Source organism: Cucurbita moschata, unplaced genomic scaffold (genome assembly GCF_002738365.1).
Source record: "Cucurbita moschata cultivar Rifu unplaced genomic scaffold, Cmos_1.0 Cmo_Scf00030, whole genome shotgun sequence".
In the NCBI taxonomy this organism is placed as follows: Eukaryota; Viridiplantae; Streptophyta; class Magnoliopsida; order Cucurbitales; family Cucurbitaceae; genus Cucurbita; species Cucurbita moschata.
Genome location: NW_019268546.1, coordinates 2,671,422 through 2,691,109, shown reverse-complemented (window position 1 = coordinate 2,691,109; position 19,688 = coordinate 2,671,422). Strand labels below are relative to the sequence as shown.

The 19,688-nt window shown below is 34.4% G+C and overlaps 4 protein-coding genes across 5 annotated transcripts; 3 read left to right on the top strand and 1 right to left on the bottom strand.

The window, feature by feature from the left end:
- The first annotated feature begins 275 nt into the window (after nt 1-275).
- LOC111464222 (MAPK kinase substrate protein At1g80180-like) lies at nt 276-638 on the top strand. Its single transcript, XM_023108316.1, has one exon. The coding sequence runs from the start codon at nt 276-278 to the stop codon at nt 636-638; it is 363 nt and encodes a 120-aa protein (XP_022964084.1).
- Nucleotides 639-6,164: 5,526 nt separating this feature from the next.
- Nucleotides 6,165-7,250, bottom strand: LOC111464385 (metallothiol transferase FosB-like). Its single transcript, XM_023108582.1, has 3 exons — nt 6,993-7,250; nt 6,772-6,877; nt 6,165-6,646 (listed from the first exon to the last, which is right to left on the bottom strand). The coding sequence occupies exons 1-3, from the start codon at nt 7,145-7,147 to the stop codon at nt 6,398-6,400; spliced, it is 510 nt and encodes a 169-aa protein (XP_022964350.1). The 5' UTR covers nt 7,148-7,250; the 3' UTR covers nt 6,165-6,397.
- Nucleotides 7,251-11,510: 4,260 nt separating this feature from the next.
- LOC111464279 (BEL1-like homeodomain protein 7) lies at nt 11,511-14,768 on the top strand. Its single transcript, XM_023108412.1, has 4 exons — nt 11,511-13,404; nt 13,616-13,989; nt 14,076-14,136; nt 14,225-14,768. The coding sequence occupies exons 1-4, from the start codon at nt 12,703-12,705 to the stop codon at nt 14,660-14,662; spliced, it is 1,575 nt and encodes a 524-aa protein (XP_022964180.1). The 5' UTR covers nt 11,511-12,702; the 3' UTR covers nt 14,663-14,768.
- Nucleotides 14,769-15,134: 366 nt separating this feature from the next.
- LOC111464280 (lipopolysaccharide core biosynthesis mannosyltransferase LpsB-like) lies at nt 15,135-19,222 on the top strand. Of its 2 annotated transcripts, none has more exons than XM_023108413.1 (7): nt 15,135-15,888; nt 15,988-16,130; nt 16,453-16,724; nt 17,260-17,414; nt 17,834-18,096; nt 18,527-18,589; nt 18,729-19,222. In XM_023108413.1, the coding sequence occupies exons 1-7, from the start codon at nt 15,567-15,569 to the stop codon at nt 18,984-18,986; spliced, it is 1,476 nt and encodes a 491-aa protein (XP_022964181.1). In that variant the 5' UTR covers nt 15,135-15,566; the 3' UTR covers nt 18,987-19,222. The 2 variants fall into 2 exon arrangements, with proteins under 2 accessions (XP_022964181.1, XP_022964182.1); XM_023108414.1 differs by having other exon boundaries at nt 15,749-15,888; nt 15,977-16,130.
- The last annotated feature ends 466 nt before the right edge of the window (nt 19,223-19,688 follow it).

Below are 19,688 nucleotides of genomic sequence, written 5' to 3'. Positions count from 1 at the left end.
CTACCCATGTACGATTAGGATAATCCATTTCTACGAGGAAAAAAATTAATGATAACATAATTACTCTAAATTGAATTGAAATGGATTTTTATTTTCGTGATTGCGGAAGCATCAATAATTGACGTATTAAAATGTTTAAAATAAATATGTTGACTAAGTTCATGAGTTTACCAAAGCTTAATCAATCCCCTTCACACCCTCCTCATCTTCAGATAAGCCGTTTCAGATTTTAGAGCGAGAAAACCAAGAAACAGAGGAGGGAGAAAGGGGCGGCCATGGCTGGTCTGCAGAGATCCGTTGTATCCTTCCGCCGCCAGGGTTCTTCCGGTCTTATTTGGGACGATAAATTCATATCAGAGGAGATAATCAAGGCGCCCCAAAACGACGCAGAATCCAGCACCGCCGCGGAAGAGCTGAACACCGGAAGAAATATTCCACCAATCAAGACGGTTGACCGGACCCGATTAAACCGCGGCGAAGCACGGGGGTTCCGGAGTAAAGATACAGCGGCGGCGACGGCGACGGCGGTGGAACCGCCGTCGCCCAGAATCTCGGCTTGTGGAATCTGCAGCGCTTTCCGGAACTCGGGGGGCAAGAAACAGAGGACGACGGCGGCCGGTAAGCGCCGATCACGGTAGGTTTTGAGGATTGAAAGGGAATTATGTTTTTTTTTTGTTTTTTTAATTTGAATACGTTGTGAAATTTGGTTTAATATTTTCAGAAATTTTGGAAGAAATTGATGTAAATATGTTTGATTTCTTTTGGGACTTTTTATAAAAAAAAAATATCCTTAAAAAATTGTTTTTTTTTTTCTTTTTAATTCATAAATTCAAATAATTTGGTTAAGATTGAATTATATTCATAATTTAATTTACTAATAATATTAATTTTTGTTGAATAATTTCTTGCATTTATGATTTAAATTGAGAGTTTAATAAAAAAAGAGATATATTTATTTGAATATGATATTAATTTCATTTCTTGTTTACAAAGTAAAATTTGTGAATTTAATAAAATTAAAATTAAAAAGAGAAAAATGGATGGGTAAAAAGGAAGAATTCCCCACTTTTTGTTACAATAAAGTTAATTAAGAATATATGAATCAAAATTGAATACAAAATGATAATTAATTGACCATAAAACGCATTAATGATTGTTCATCACATTAATCTAACTAATAATGAAGACTAACCCAAAACGTAACGTAGAATCATTAATTATTAAATGTTGTATTTAAAATGGAAATAATTATTTAATTCTTAGTCCAACGAATATGAAGCAATTGAAGAGATTGGCTCATGGATATTAATTACATTTCAAATTACAATCCAATTAGCTGTATGAACCTTGATCCAAACCACTGTATCTGCGTATGAAAGTCCAACAATTGTGTCTCTATCCAATACCCATGTTGGTATTTGCTATTTTGGCGAGCTTAATCTTCGATTCCCGCTTTTTGGGTCGAGCATAACTCGACCGAGATCGAAAAGGGTTCTCTATTATGGCCATCTTTTGGATGTGAGATGTTCGTTTTTTATGCTCAAAGTGGACAATATCATACCATTATGGAAAGTCGTGTTCGTTTAACATGATATTAGAGTCATGCCCTAAACTTAGTCATGTCAATAGATTGGTAGATCCTCAAATGTCGAACAAAAGACTCCAAAAAGAAAAAGGAGTCAAGTCTCCTCGAAGGCACGAAGGCAATCAAAAATGACCAAGACTCCAAAGGAGTCGAGCCTCGATTAAGGAGAAGCGTGCTTTGATCGAGTGGAAGTGTTGGATGAAAGTGTCCCACATTGGTTAATTTAGGAAATGGTCATGTGTTTATAATCAAATAATACACTCTCCATTGGCATGAGGCCTTTGGGGAAGCTCAAAGCAAAGCTATGAGAGCTTATACTCAAAGTGAACAATATCATACCATTGTGGAGAGTCGTGTTCGTCTAACACGTTTAACCTCATTTGGGTGCATTGTGACACACTAAAATTGTCTCTTCCCACAATTATCTCTCCTGGGTAACTGCAATTCACATATAGGTTGACTTGGATTGTCATGGGCTCACATATAGGTTGACTTGGATTTCAAAGAACAGAATCGAACTTTCATTAAGGATATATTCGTGATAATAACTTAAGCTACTTATTAGTAAGTAGTCTTACTATCAGCAAAGTTATATTTGATGTTGACACGTACCTGTGGTTCTGCACGTGTCATATATACTAATATGTATGAATTATTCGATATGCTTATATTATGTTTATGTTATGTTATAATATGTGGGTTGTATGATAATAATTATGGTACGATGTGTTCAAAGATATGCTTGAGATAGGATACGAGAAGGATGCACAAAATGAAATGTAACAATAGGAGTAAGATACCTTCATGAAACGTTAAGGTTAGGTTAGGTATGGAGTGCTATGGATAAGGAAGATTGATAAAAGAATATGGTTAAGATATGGGTAGAAAGAGATAGGTTTGTGATAGATTGATAGAACGATAGCGTTAGGATACATTTCTGCGATGATATGACTAAGGCACGTTCACGTAACGATATGACTGTGATAGGTATAAAAATGTTAAGACTATGATAAGTTAGGGAACGATATGACCACGAAGTGTTTACGATATGACATGTTTATGATACGATATATTGTGATGTTATGTTTAGTTTGTTTTGTGTGACTATAGAGGTAATTGTTGTATGAATTGCACATTATGGAATCACATGTTAAAAGCAGGGAGCGTTATGTTATGTTTTCTAAATTGTATGTATACAGAATGTTACGAATGACATGATATCACGATAAATGAAATGAAATGTAACCCCATTAGGATTATGTATCATACGTAGACTGAAAAATGAGAAATGACATGTTAAGCATGAAAGATGATAACAGAGTTATATTCATTAATGTGTGTTCATGCGTTTGGGAGGATACCCCTATTCCTTCACGAGGGTATGGACGCGTACATCTAATGGCAGGGGTACGTTCGTTATGTTTTGCATAGCACTGCCATGACGGTTACTAGTTCTAACGGGTGTCTGGCCTAAGGAGCTCCCAGAGTATGCTCGCCCGACAAGGAAAGTAGCCCAGCGGTGTGCGAACTGACTGATGAGCCCATACTCGCACGTATGAGTTGTGTGTAGAGTATATGGTACATGTCCAAATTACCCGGTAGGACAGTACCGTAGGAAAATAGATTGAAACGATAAGTTTTGTCAATGCATTCACATGTTCTTGCATTTAACTCCCAATAGTGGGTCACTTAATGAGTATTTCTTTAAACACTCAAGTCATGTGCTACTACATTTTTCAGGTTAAGGCAAGACATTCTTGTACGGCTGACGACGGCATCGCAACTCGAGACCATAGCACATGTATAGTATAGTGGTATTTATTTTCTTAGACTTAGGCTAGAATAGGATGTTCTTAACTTAAACGCTTCTTTATTTTATTTAGTCTTTTGTTGTGTCGTTTTAAAGATGTTTTCGAAATACGTAAGTCCATGGCTGTGTTTTAAGACAAAGGTTATGTTTTATGGAATTTAAATGAAGTCTTCTGCATTCGATGTTTATGGTACGCATACAATAGCGACCTTAAATTAAGTAGAAAATTTCGGGTCGTTACAAGGTGTATAACCACTCACCAAAATGATGTCTGCTATAGGGGGATGCATGATGTCAGCTCTCCACCACCCATGAGCCTTGTGACATAAGTGAGCTACCTTGTGGTACATACATGTGTCACAGCATGGACAATCATCTTCCTTTGAAAAGGGTCTTTCAAGGACAGTATCGGACAACACAAATGTTCCAATATTGCACCACAAGCCATGTATCGGAGGTTAGATTATGCATCCATTATCCGAAATGGATGCCATAAATGGTTTAGCATGGCCACGGGAGAGTCCAATGCCCAATGAGAACGAGATGAATGGATGTTCAAGATGTCTCCACGAGATAATTGACATATGGGGTCAGTTCCCAACGAATGTGTCCAAGCAAGCCAAGATGGTCAAGTTGTCCCGAGACATAGGATGACATCACGATGCATGGTCATATTATTGGGAATTGAGATGACAATGAGATGCAACGTTACTTACAAGAGACCTTGGCCTAGAGTAGAAGCAAAGTCGAGTCAGGTGACTTAGCCTAGTGTAGAAACAAGTCAGCTAGAGCCTCAAACGATTGAGCATGCACGCACAAGCAGCCTGTGTAGCTGAACAAGCTTAGATTCCACACAAGTTGTGCTCAACTAGCGAAGACAAACCTCGCTTAAAATCCAACAAAGCCACAAAGCCAGATAAAAAATGTGAATGGAGCTTGAGTTCCCTCTTAATGCTTGTCGCAAGCGTACCAAGATCACAACCTGACGGAGTGGAGTGAACTTGGGACGTTAATGGTAAACAATGAATGTAGGGTGTTTGGACTCGTGTGGTTTGGTGAAAGAAGTTAGTATGGATAAAGCTGTGTTTTGTTTATGAGTATTGGAAGAATATGAAACGACAAGTCCACCGCCCTGCTTTCCAAAAAAAAAAAACTATGCCCTCTTCATCATTCCCTTTTTACACATAACTGCTAAACCTTTATAATTGCATAACCTTATCACAACTCATTTTTCAAACTCAAAATTTAAAAATGACGATAAAAAATTTAAAAGTAACTTTATGGTCAGTATTTTAATTCCAATCCACGGTTAAAATCAAAATTCACAATTGAATTATTTTAACATTTAAGATAGCGTTGAAATGTAAAAGAAACAAATAATAAAAAATAAATAAAAAGGATTGGAATCTTATCCAAATATCTAGGCATTCCAACAGCTATTAGCTAAAGCCAAGCTATAGCATCAGCATTAATGATTTCAAACATCCAAAAAAACTGTTTTTTCAATGTCAAATATTTGGGCCACTTGTTCATCAACGGCAGACAAACGGGTGGTTTCATTTCATTCGGATCCTATGCTTTTAAAATCTTTAAATAAATAAAAATAATATTTTATTTATTTTGTTTAGTTTAGTACTGCAATTAATTTTATTCAATTCCTTCATCCGTTTTTTAAGAAAGTATATTAAAGGATGTGTGTTTTTTTTTTTTTTTTTTTTTTAAATTTTGTTGGTAGTTATTTCTATGTATATATATATATTTTTTTTAATTCTAAAATGAGCTTTCTTTTTTAGTTTTTTTTGCCACCTTTGATTTTGGCCGCCGCCCTGACTCGCTTACTTATTACTTAATTAAATTCGTTTTTCCTATAAATATGACTTTTTTTTTTTTTTTTTTTTTTTTTTACGGCGAAATGTATATGATGAAAAAAAGCTTTGATTCAGACTTTTCTGCCGGCGGTAAGTACAAGCGGCAGACACTGCCATCGCCGCCGTTGATTCGGCAGAGTTGCGGCAGAAGGAGGAGGAAGTTGGAGAGAACGGATGACGATAACAAAAGTGCCGAAGCTTTCATTAAGAAGATTAGAGATCAACTCTTCATTATGTGAATTGTGTATGGTGGTTACCAATTATTACAAATAATTTTGCTATTTTTTGAATTAATATTTTTTAATAATAAATGTCTCTCTGATTTTGAATAGATTGATTGGATTGAGGGTCGTTCATACAATGAAATAAATGAGCAACCCACTTTTGAGCCAAGCCACTTGTTTCTCTCTGGAACGAAAATATCAATCATTTTGGCTTGAAAGCTATTTTTCTCAAAGTGTCAAATTTGGAATATACCACTTTTTAGCTAAGCCACAGGTTTCTCTCTCGAATGAAAATATCAATCATTTTCGCTCGAAAGCTATTTTTCTCAAAGTGTCAAATTTGGAATATACTATTGAAGAGTACCATCTTTAACACATGTTATTGAACAGGACCGTTACATTGAGCTACCTTTTTAAAATCAACCTATGTGAGTCTTAAATTGTATCTACTCTTGAATACAAAATTCACAATCTTTCTCATACATCCAACTATATACACAACTATTAGTCTCATGTGTCCTAACTCGAAATTTTTCATAGAGGAATTAAAGTTTTAATGGATTTGAAATTAATGGCATGGGATGTTATTATCAAATTTTGTCGGTGGAAAATTTTGTTTTAACCTTATAGGAATCACAATTGTCACACATGTTTTTTTTGTTGGTAAATTATGGGCCATAATTTTTGGTAGGTGAAATAGTTGTACTATGATCATAATAACAACAATAAATACTTTTACATATAAAATATAAATATCACAGGCCCATTTAAACAACAAATGCCTAAACACAAGAGAAAAATACCCACAACAACAACAACATACGACATGTCGTCAAAGAAGAATTATTTATTTTCCATGGATTCAATCATTATCATTATCACTTCTTCTTCTTCTTCTTCAGTTGTAGTGTTACACCATCTGGTGTATCTGCTGCTTCTGCTGCATTATCTGAAGATTGAGCTGGGAACAGGATCGTGACATGCCATCACCCAATGGAATCACCGGTAGATTATCACAATTGCAAATCTCGATCATGAAACCATCTGGATCGTGGAAAAATAGCTGATCCACGTGTATTCCTCCTTCCTCTACTAACGCCTGCACGTAATTAATTCCCATATCCTTCAACTTCTTCTCCACTGCCCCCATGCTCTCGCACTGTTCATCCAACAGACATAGAACACTCACAATCACATTTCATTTAATTTCTCAATGTGTGTGTATATTTTTTCTAATCAATTGAAACAGGACTAATGTTGATCAATTAATTCCTAACTTTTTACCTGAAACGATATATGATTATCCTTCGGATTAATCGCGCCCTTTTTCGGCAAATTATCCGGTTCTTCCGATTGCAAGAGATGGATTCCAATGCCGAAACCATACAGCCTAAAATCCGCCGGATCAAAACCAAAATCATCATCACAGAACTAAAACAGAGCGAGAATGAGAACAATTCAAGGATTCAGTTCGGTTCTAAAGAATTAAGTTGAAGAAATTTTACCAAGCGCCATCGAAATTGAAGGATCCAGGCCTGCGAATGGGGAAAAAACCTAGAACATTTTGGTAAAAATCAATTGATTCTTCCATTGATCTACACAGAAGCGAGATATGGTTTAGCGATTTGAGATGCAGAGGATTTTCTCCAGTTTCCTTCATTGAAAATCGAAGAAGAGAAAGGGATTTTTCTAGGGTTTTTGGGCCAACGAGGAAGCAAGAAGAGAAAAGATGGAGAAAGAAGGAAGAAATGACAATGGACAGAGTAAAACGGGGAAAGGTGGGAGGGTTTATATAGAACTCCTTGATATTATACATTATGCCACGTATCTTATTTTGCTCACGTGGCACCCAGCTGTGGATATGACACGTTGCTGACTCGGATCTCAGCTAATACAAACAATATTATTTATTATACTATACCACACCAGAGACTCCGGGTGTATGTTAAAGCCGACAATCCGAACCGATCGAGTTAATTTTTGAACCCCAATACATTTGATTTGGGTTTCAGGTTCATTACATAAACTTACGAGTTCATCTGAATCTAACAAATATTTGGTAGAGCGAAAAATCGTTTATGTGTCGGTTCAACTCTAGTTATATATATACTTATTTTTTTATATTATTTATTTATTTAATTTTATTATTTCGAGTAAAAAAAACCTACAATTTTTTATAATATGAATAACTAAAAAAATAGCTATCCATATATTTTATACTATTTTTAAACCGAGTGTTAAATAATCATCCATAATTTTTATTTTAAACTAAAGAATATAGTTTATGATAGGTTTGTTGATCATGATTTAGGACATAAGTTATAAATATATTTAAGTAATTTTAAAGCATATTGTTTTTATTTTACAAATTTTTAAGTAAATTTTTTGGAACGGTCAATTTCTATATTGGTGTTGATTGGAAAGCAACTTTTAAAGTTTTTTTTTTTTTTTCTTTCATCGGAGCTTAGTAAAAGGTAAATGATTTTAAATGTTGATTTTTTTAAAACTTATCCAAAATGCTATTATTGTTGTTCTAGTATCTACTCTAGCTTTTAGATCAACCATTATTAGGAGAGGAAGGCTCTTAAATATTTTTGTAGTTTTTTTTTACACGTAAAGCAGTGTACAATAAGTGTCGATATTTAATTATATGACAATGTTGAGCTATGTTAAGATACTAAAAAGCTCATTTGTTGTTATAAAAAATTTATTTATTTGAACGATAATATATTATTTAAGTTCGTGAATAAATAAATAAAAATTAATTAAAATGTAATAAATTTTAGGCAATTAAGCTTAATTATTTTATAATTAATTAATATGATAATTTATTTTGATTACTTTTCTCACACCTAATTCACTAAAAATTTAGCATGACGTGTAGAGTTTTAATATTAATAAAAGAAAAAAAATTATATAACTATTTTTCTAATATTATATTTTGTTAGGTAAAGCAATAGGACCATATTTTTTAATATCCACATGCTCAACTAATTGAAAAAATTAAAAATATCCAAATGCCCGACAATTGAGTAAATTCAAAATAAATAAAAGGGTTAAAAATAATAATTGCATGAAGGAGATGGATTAACAACAACTTTAGGCATATAATATATAGTCTATAAATACAATATTTTAAAAGAAAAAAAACAAAAGAATAATAGTGGATATGATTAGACATTGCATTGAAATTCATAATAAGGCCAAACCAAAGTGGTTATTTCACTCTACCAATCATAATATATCCATAACTTTTTTTTATTTTATTTTCAAATATAAACAAAACCCTAACTTCACTTCACTCCCTACCATATCCAATCAATTTTGTTTTTTCTTTCGGGTTTTGATTATAGAATAGTAGATTCATTTTGATTCATGATTTTGGAAAGATTCGTGTTTATATAATCAGATGTAACAGATATTTTAAAAAATTGTTTTGTATTTGAATCGAAGAAAGAAACCTTTACTGACAGTCTTTTATGTGTTTTAGATACTCTCTCAGGTCCTAATATAAACTCTACCAAATCTCGTCGAAGCTTTGTAAGTGTATGTGAGCTTGAAGTTGGAGCTCACGAAACTTCTAGAATAGAGCTCCAGAGTCTTGCTATAAACCCTACCAAATTTGATTGAAAGTCCAGTGATGCTCACAAAGCTTCTAGAACAGTCTCTACGTGTTTTAGATACTCTCTTAAGTCTTGCTGTAAATCCTACCCAATCTCGTTGAAATTCCACAACTCTATATACTCACGGAGCTTGTAGAACAGTCTCTACGTATTTCACATGGTAAATTACTCGAGTCTTAGTGCATTTAAAAATTTAAAAATTAAAGTTAAAATTAAGATACAATAAATGGAGGCTTAATTATGTAGGACCTCATGCTCCAACCACGTGTTTTTTTGTGACTGAAATTAATTGCGAAAATAAATAATGGATAATTCAATTATTATTATTGTTATTAAAAAAAAAAGACTTACTGAGGTGTCAATTAGCTGTAATTTTGACGTGGCAATTTTCAATATTTATAATTGCCCAAAATTTTATGGCAAACAGTAAAGGTCATTTTCGTCCACTGAATTTAGACTAATTAAATTTGTATAATAAATGTTCTAATAATAAATTTATTTACCGTGACATGAATTTCATGCCTTAATTTAATTTAAGATAACTATTATATTTTTAACTCTGTAGTTCAATCTAAAATTGATTTATTTTTTAATTTAACTAAAATTTTGAACATATTATAAAATTTATTATTTTACTTATAGAGTAAGTTATTGAATAAAAGAAAAAAAAAACGGCAGCATTTAAAGACATTAAATTATTATGGAGAGATATTGTTAATTGAAAAAATAAACCAAAAAGGTCAATATCGAGAATTATTTTATTAATTTCTAGTTCATAATATCGAGAATTAATTGTTTTGTAATATTTAAAAAATTAGGAATCAGACAAATAATAGATAAGGGTTTGAATTTGGGAAGTTGGCAACAATATGTAATCCATGAGATTGGAAGGACTAAGAAGCAAATACGAAAAGAAATTTTCAATTAATTCCATGCTACGTAACCTATTAATATAAATACTATTAAAAATATTATTTTAAAAGACGTCAATTTTGATGTTTGCCACAGTAGGGTGATGTTTGCCCCATAGACTTTAATGCTTAAATTATCACATATGAATCAGATGTAACAATAACAATAAGGGTATGTATGTGACCATTATAATATTTTCGTTTATTTTTTTTTTTTTTTGAATTAGGTTTAAGGGAGGTTCAATTTACCGTGGGTAAGAATAATTATAATTTAAAAGCTTTTATCTTTTTTATTTTTTATTTTTTACTCGGGGTTTAAAAATAAGTGGAGATAAAAATCTAAATTATAATTTTTTTTTTTCCAAATTTTATTTATGGAATTTTTAAAGATATTATTTAGTTGGTGTGATCCATAATTTCTTTCCTAAGCCCAGCCCATAATAGCAAGCCCAACTTTGAAGAAAAAAAATGGACGGGAACATTTATTTATTTATTAATATTTACCTTTATATTTTTATAATAGAATTAGTTTTTTTTAATGGCCCTTTAAAAATTGATTCTCATTAGAACTAAATTTAGGTTGAATTTGTGAATTTTGTCTAGATTAATTAATGGATAATTATTTTTTACCGTACCTTATTTTTTAGCCTATTTTAATTTTATTAAAATTACTGATGTTAGAGATTTTTATTTTTATTTTTAAATATTAAAATTTAAAATTTAAAATTTAATGGGATGAAATTAAAAGTTGAGTTTTGACCGTCTAAAAGTGAATAACGGCATCATATCGCATGAGTTAATATATTTGTATATTCTTTTTGACGGCTCATTACAAAAACTCTAAAATTAAATGTGCTAAGTTTGAAATCTTGTTGATATAAATTCATAATCTTCACTTTAGATCTTATCGCATGAGATTGTCGGGACCGTTAGATGCTGAATTTTGGGCACGAGACACTACAATGGGAGTGTCGAGTAACTCAGTGCAGTAGGTGCACTCTTCATTAAGGACAACGTTCTACAACGTGCCTCAATCCATTACAGCTAAACTACTTTTTGGAAAATAAATTATTTTCAAAAAAAAAAAAAAAATCCATTAATGTCATAACACTTATAATAATAATAATAGTAATAATAATAATAAATTCTCTATGGTAAGTCGATCATATTTTTTATTGATGAAAAGTTTTAAATATTAAATCTAATTATGGAAAAAAAAAAACATTGGAAGTTGTAATTATATCTTAAATACTAATAATAAATTAGTTAACAAAATTAACTAAAAGTTTAAAAAATAAATTTAAATTTGAATTTTTAAATACGAAAAATAATTTAAAAATTCTTTTAACTTGTAATCGAGAAAGATTTAAAACAAAAACAAGCAATTAATTTATATTTGGGCGTAAATGAAAATAAAATAATAATTTTTTAAAATTTAAATTATATAGAAACACGCGGACAGTGCGAGCAGAGAAGTATTTTTTCAGAACAGACTTCATTTGAAATCTGTAGAAATTTGAAACGATTCACAGAGTTCATTAAGAATTAAATTCCAATTGTTGGCTGTTGCTATGAAATTACCTTGAAATCCAGGTTCCAGAAGAACATGCATGGATTTCTAAGGATTTCTTTACAAGATCTGCCTTCTCCCGAAACCGACGCTTCAACCATCGATCTCAAATTCTTAACCATCAGAAGAAGGAACCGCAGATTTTTCAAAACGTTATCGAAATCCCCTGTTATTGTTTTTCACGCAATCTTCCGATCGTGTAGCAGCTAATTAGCCCTCTTCAAATGCCGCCCACCCCCAAAACATTTCCCCCATTGATTCGATTCATGGATTCATTGTTCTTGATTAGATGCTTTCCCCCTGTTATTCTCCTAACCAAAAGAGAGAGAAACAGCGAGGGGTTGGTTGGTGACAAATTTATGCTTCAAAAGAAGGGTTAAGTAATGGGTTTTAGGTCTATCAACTGGTGGTTAAGCAACCAACCACCATCGCGATGCATCGCCGCCACCATCTTCTTCTTGTTGTTCCTTTTGTTTTAAGGCTTTTATTTGTTTTTCTTTCTGTATGTAGCTTTTTTCACACGTGAGAGAAGGCATTGAATGATTGGGATTGACGATGACTTCTTCCCTTACTTTTAACCTGTAAAATATTTCTTAGTTGTTGGTGCTGCGCTTCTCGTTAATATATACTCCTTTTCTTTAATGTGTTCTTAATAATTTATTGCTTTTTTGTCGAGTTGGTGTTGGAGTCGTTGTTCCAATTATGAGGAAGAGAGAAGAAGTGAAGAAGCTGCGTTCTTCGTCTTTATTTGGGGGGTTTTGTGATTATTGATTGATTATATTAATGGGGTTTCTTAAATCCTCTTGGGATTAGTGATTCTTCTCCATTTTGGGAATCTGGGTCTTCTTAATTCTTGTTTCTTCCCTACAATCGCATAATTTCTTTTGTGTTCTGTAACTTTGATTCTTTGATTGAAAATCTACTGATGAACTTCTTTATGAAAGTGGGTTTTGTTTGTTTCTTCTGTTTGGGAACTTTTTGATTCTCTTGCTTCTTTTGTTGCTTCATCAGTTTCATGTGTTTTTCTTTTGAATCTCTTGTTTGTTTGATCAGTCTCTGTTGGTTTGCTGGGCCATGATTCTTGGAAGATTAAGAGCTGTTTTTCATTCAGATGACATATTTTCCTAGTTTAAGCAATCCAAGAGAGTCCACGTTGGGTGACCAAAAACTTGGTTCTTCTTGCCAAGAACAGCTGCTCTGTTCTGGGAATTTGATGATGTTTATGAATCATCAAGACCCTTCTTGCGGTGATTACTCTGAGATTTTTTCTGGGGTTTCTTCAAATTATGTTGAATCTGTGGGAGATAGAAGTAATGGTGAAATGGGTTTCATTCCACCGGTTGTGGGAATTTTAGATCACTCAAATTTTCAATGTCAGGGTGTTTCACTTAGCCTTTCCACACACTCACCTTCTGTTGTTTCATTGCCTTCATTTCCTTCCCAATATCAGACCCGTGCCTTGCCTTCTTCATTTATCTGTGCACCTCCTTCGATCTTTGAGCAAAGGTCGAATCCGAAACTGTGTATGTCTGATGCAAAAAATGGTATGTATATGTCGGTTGCTGCTGCGAATTTGGTTTCGAATTCGATATACATTGAAGCTGCACAGCAGTTGCTTGATGAAGTTGTTAGCATTGGGGAAGCTTTGAAGGAGTTGAAGTCTAAGAAACTCAAGGGTTCTAATGATCTGACTGGGGAGATGTGTTCCGATGCGACGGATTCGTTGCTTGCGAATTCGTCTGGCGATCTATCGCCTACCGAACGACAGGACTTGAAGAACAAAAACTCGAAGCTGTTGTCCTTGTTGGGTGAGGTAAGCCAACAGGTTCTTGATGTTCTAGCATCAGTGTTTGTGTTTCATTTTTGTTGCATCTCTTTTCATGATGATCTTTCCTGTTGTTTCTATAAAAACTTGCTGACATTTGTTGTAGTTGCTATTGTTGTTTCATTAGCTGTTAAGGATTGTTTTTGTATACATGTTTGGTTGGTGTGTTTCCCAACTGGTTCGATCAAACGTTTTGCAGGTCGATCGAAGATACAAGCAATACTACCAACAAGAGCAGTTCTTAGCATCATCGTTTGACCTGGTAGCAGGCCGTGGGGCTGCAGAGTTCTACACTGCACTTGCACATTGGACTATTTCGTGTCACTTTCGACGCCTGCGAGATGCCATCAATGCACAGATTAAGACCACAAGAAGAACCTTAGGGGAGCAAGATGCTTCACATTCTGGCCAAGAGGGCATTCCTCGTCTCCGCTTTGTCGATCAGCAGCTCAGGCAACAGAGAACCCTTCAGCAGCTCGGCGTCACGTCACATAGTTGGAGGCCTCAACGAGGACTACCCGAAAGCTCCGTGTCGATTCTTCGTGCTTGGCTGTTTGAACACTTCCTCCATCCGTATGCGCTTTTAACTATTATTAGTACATATTCTCAACATGTTTACCAAGGCCTTACTGTTCCATTTGTTTTGGCTACTGTCACAGATATCCCAAAGATTCAGAGAAACTTAAGCTAGCAAGACAAACTGGCCTGACTCGAAACCAAGTAATGTCTTCAATCCTGGACCTAAAACTCGATTTTTTGCACCCTCTATTTGTACAAACTCTTAATACCTTCAATTCGGTTCGTTTAGGTTGCAAACTGGTTCATAAACGCGCGTGTTCGGCTATGGAAACCGATGGTCGAAGAGATGTACAAAGAAGAATTCGGAGACACGAACATGGACATCAAATCCTCACCAGAAAACGCATCCAAACCATCATGGAACAACAACTCACTCTTCTCCGAGGACAGGTCAGGAGACAAGTTACACGACAACACGAAGTCAGCAGCAAGCAACAACGAGCGAGTTCTCTACTGTCCGTGTTCTACCGACGACATGATCAAGCCGAGCAACTTCTCAGTCGACGGAGATGTTTCACTAGCACTGGAGCTGAAGCACTGCGAAGGCGAAGAATTCGGCATGTTCGGAAGTAGTAACAATAGAATCGTCGGTTCTATAGAGCTTGAGACACAAGATTTCCAATGCAGGCTCCCAAGCTCAAATATGTTGCATGATTTTGTAGTATGAAACTTTGATATACATGTATATAAAAAAAAGGGTATAATAGATATTATTGGAAAATTGTGGATATAATTGCAAATAAATGTAATTTTGTTTGGATTTTTCCAAATAAGGAAAGGGATTTTAATGTAACACTTTAATTCAAGTTCTTATAGTATTAGAAAGAAATTTTAATTTTTGAATTTTATTTCCTTTTTTGGGTTTTGTGGATCATATTGAAAGACCCCTCTAGTAATTATTAATTACATTTTAGGAAGGAATCTGTTTGGCTTTAGGGACTTTTTTTAAAATATAGCTTTTATGAGCCCTTCCCTTGTAAATTTTGAAAATATAATTTAATACTAAAATTATAAATATTTATAGCCAATTCGAGCATACTCTATTAATCACTCCATCCTCGGAACCATTGTCGTCAAATAATAATAATAATAATAATAATAATAATAATAATAATAATAATAGTGATTATTAATATGAATATTATTATTATTTGAGTTTTGGCCCTCTTTCACTATTTTTCGCTTGGATTGCCCTGGATCTGTCTGGGGTGTCGTTCTTGCAAATCAATCACTGAACTTGAAGTTAAACTGGTCTGCACATGCAGTGGCGGAGCCGTTTTTCTTTGGAGTTTTCTCCCTTCTTCTTCTTCTTCTTCTTCTTCTTCTTCTTCATCACTGATTTCACGTTACTGTACTTTTGTGGTGAAATGGAGGAGTGAGCTATCTTCCTTCCAACTCTTAAATTTAGTTCGATTGGTCATTTGCAATTCACCAGGTTGTTGTTTTACTTGGTTGAATTTATGGGGTTCTTTCCCCTCTTGCAAGATTTTCGATTGTTCATTCCATTTTTCCACTTCTTTGTGCTAATTTGTTTTGTGAATCGAGAGTTTTCGCTGAATTGCGATTAGCTTATGCGAGTTGAATCGAATTCACGCCGTTTCGATCAATCTCGTGCGATACGGATGATGAAACGTCCGTTTTTAACTGTTACAATGACGAAGAAGAGATGGCCGTTGATGATCTTGGCACTGGTTTCCATTTCCACTGCAACGGTTTTTATTATGCGGACTACGTTTGATTCGTGTAGCGGTGATGGGAATAGAGGTTTTGTGGAAGAAAAGGGTATCGACTCGCAGATTCGATCCTCTCAAATCGAGAGAAAAGCTCCGAATCCTCTTGATTTCATGAAGTCGAAGCTCGTCCTCTTGGTCTCCCATGAACTATCTCTTTCTGGTATTATTGGAATTGTGTTTTCTTTGGAACTTCCCCAGCTATTGCTGTTGGAAGGAAATTTTATGGAAATTTGACTAAGAGCTTTTAGTTTGGGTACAGGTGGGCCTCTTCTACTCATGGAGCTTGCATTTTTGTTGAGAGGTGTCGGTACTCAAGTTTTTTGGATCACTAATCAAATGAGCTCGGAGCCTGATGAAGTAGTATACAGTTTGGAGCGCAAAATGTTAGATCGAGGAGTGCAGGTTATATTCATTTTTTTCAAATTTTCTGCACTTGATCATAAATTTCTTGCAACATTGTTAAATTAACAATCGTTGGTTATGTTGAGAAATGCTATAGAAATCGAGGATTTAACTTTGGCTTCCATAATTGGTTGCTTTGCCCTTTAACATGTTATTGTTTATTTCACAATCAATGATCCTGGTATTGATTATGTTAGCTACTTCGTTTGGAATACTAGTAAATTGTACATGTTCTATAGTTGATTGTGTATTATGTCTGTTCTTCTTTAAAAGAATTCTCACTTGTTTTTTGGTGACTGAGGATGAGATTTTTGTCGTTAAGGTATTATCTGCTAAGGGACAAGAAGCTATTGACACTGCTCTAAAAGCTCATTTGGTTGTTCTGAACACCGCTGTTGCTGGAAAATGGTTGGATGCTGTTCTCAAGGAGAATGTTCCCCGTGTTCTTCCCAAGGTTCTGTGGTGGATTCATGAGATGCGAGGGAACTATTTCAAAGTTGAGTATGTGAAGCACCTCCCTTTTGTTGCTGGTGCCATGATTGATTCACATACAACTGCAGAATACTGGCAAAACAGAACGCGGGAACGATTAGGGTATGATCTCAATAAAGATATGAGAATTTTCATCGTTAATAGTTGATGCTTTTCACTAGTATAATTGTTAGCTAGCTAGGTGTTATCTCATTTCTGTTTCCTTTTTATCCATTCCACATCTTGATTTATTTCTAAAAAATGTATGTTCTATGGAAATCTTTTTGTTTGATCTTGAAGTGTAAAATGTTCCACTAGGTACTTATTTCTATCATTTGTATTATCAAGGACTACTGGTCCACCTTTTTTCCCTGGGCTGTTGAAAGTTACCCCTGCTGTGAGGAAAATTTTAACGACGGTGGTTTGATAGCAACTCTTGCGGACCTACATATTTTCATATCTGAATTAACACCCTTGAAGATATGAGATATAGAGGCGTATGTTTTTGCTTAAAAATATAGTGCAAGTCATAATTCAGATCTCTCCTCACGCTACGTGTGTGCTTGAAGTATTTTGATTGTTTTGCAACTGCAGTTTGTATGCTCTCCTAAATCCTTTGGTCATAATCTAAAAAGTTTCTTATCTTTATTTTTTCCAGAATTAAAATGCCTGAAACTTATGTCGTGCATCTTGGAAATAGTAAAGACCTTATGGAAGTGGCTGAAAATAATGTGGCCAAGAGGGTTCTTCGAGAGCATATTCGTGAGTCGCTTGGAGTTCGGAATGAAGATATATTGTTTGCAATTATAAATAGTAAGCTCATTTTTCTGATGATATGCTTCTGCAACATTAGCTTCTTCATTTATCTATTACTAGGTTGGTTTGTCTATTTTTTTATTTGTTTGTGTGACAAGGCATATTTGACATTTTCTGTTCCTATACAAAATTTTGTTAGCTGTTGAAAAAAAAATTGAAGGGTCAGTCACCGTTTTTTAGAACTTCTTCCTCAAGAATAATATGATGCTCTTCCTGTATATGAGATGCTCTCTGTTGTTTAATTTGTCAAGTCCTGGGAAACTTATTTCCTCCAGCTGCAACAATGAAATAGAATAAAGCCTCTTTGAAGATGCAGTTCTATATAATGTGAACTAATTTGGTTTTTCTTCGACTTAATTTTCAAAGAAGTGTATTAATATGAAGTGTATTGCAACACATAATCGATGTGATTCTAGGTGTTTCACGGGGGAAAGGTCAGGATTTGTTTCTCCGAGCCTTTCATCAGAGCTTGCGAATGATCCAAGATAAAAAGCTGCGGGTACCAAGGATACATGCAGTGGTAGTTGGCAGTGACATGAGTGCTCACACAAAGTTTGAAACAGAACTACGCAACTTTGTCGTTCAGAATAAAATTCAGGATCGTGTTCACTTCGTCAACAAAACCCTGTCTGTGGCTCCTTATCTAGCTTCTATTGATGTTCTTGTTCAAAACTCCCAGGTACTACTATAACTGTTTAACATATATACGAACTCGTGCGAGAAACTATGTGAGATTATTTGTGTATGTTACCGCTAGTTTCATTTCCCCACCTTTGCTTTTGAAAACCTTCCATCTTCCACCAAACGTCAGTTTATAAAAGAAATATTTTAATTCAATGTTAAGTGGCTTCCTAACCTTACTGAACCTTTGGCTATCAATGAAACCAGCATTTAGAACTAGACTGTAACGGGAGGTAGTAAAATATGTTGTAATTTGATTAAACTTTTGGTCATCGAGTATAATGGTCTTGATTTATATTTTGTGTATTGGAACCATATATATGTATATATATATCCACTTTTCCCTGTTTGTTTCCATTCTTTGGGATGAAACCTATTAGATCAATCTTTCTTGGCCTCCAAAGCTCGAATTTACTGTATATGTGTAGGGGAGGGGAGAATGCTTTGGAAGGATAACGATTGAAGCAATGGCATTTCAGCTGCCCGTGCTGGTAAGCTGTCTACCTTGCAGTACATTTTTCCAATTCCACCTCCTTCAGAGAAAACTTCTAAAAATGTTACTGCTCTGTGCATTTGATCTTATTATCTGCTGAATTCCATCTATTTTCCCAATATATATAATATGTATAGGGAACGGCTGCGGGAGGAACAATGGAGATTGTAGTGAACGGAACGACGGGTTTGCTACATCCTGCAGGGAAAGAAGGCGTGACCCCTCTGGCACAGAGCATCGTGAAGTTAGCGACACACGTCGAGAGAAGGCTGACGATCGGAAAGAAAGGATACGAGAGGGTGAGGCAAATGTTTCTGGAACAGCACATGGCCCAAAGAATAGCTGTAGTTTTGAAGGAAGTTCTGCAGAAATCAAAGAGCCACTCTAGCCATTAACCCTCTGTTGTTTTTATGTTACCTTACATGCTTAAGAATATAGACAAATTGAATGAATGCTATAGGAGGAGGAGAATTGTATGCTGTACTTCTTCTTCTTCTTCTTCTTTTTCTCTCTTTTGGTACAGTTTGTTGCAGGAAATCACGTTGCCTAGGAGGTGGATGGTTTCTGAATGTAAGTTATTTTCGTGTTCTTATTTCTTGTTCGGCTAAGAAAACAGGAGAAATTTAGCCCCCTTCCCTCGACCGTCGTAATAACCTAACCATACCGCTAGTAGATATTGACCTCTGCGAGTTTTCTCTTCCGGATTTCTCCTCTTTTGGGCTTTCTTTTCCAAATTTCTCCTTTAGGGTTTTAAAACGCGTATGTTAGAGAGATTTCTAGACTCTTATAAAAAGTGTTTTATTTCCCTCTCCAACCGACCTAACCGATGTGGGATCTTACCAAAAGTGTTTCATGGTGTCTGGTAGTCCGAATTAAAAGGGTAAAATATGAATAGAAACTTTGTTATTTATATATATATATAAAAGAAAAGATATTGGGAAATTTTGAAAATTCAATTGTTTGACATACCCACACCACACCCAATTCTTTATGAAATCTATATATTTTTTTTAATTTCAATTTTATTGGCCATTCTAAAGTTTGAAAAGAAATAAAAACAATGTTTAAAATTGAAAGAGAATAGAATATTTAAAAAA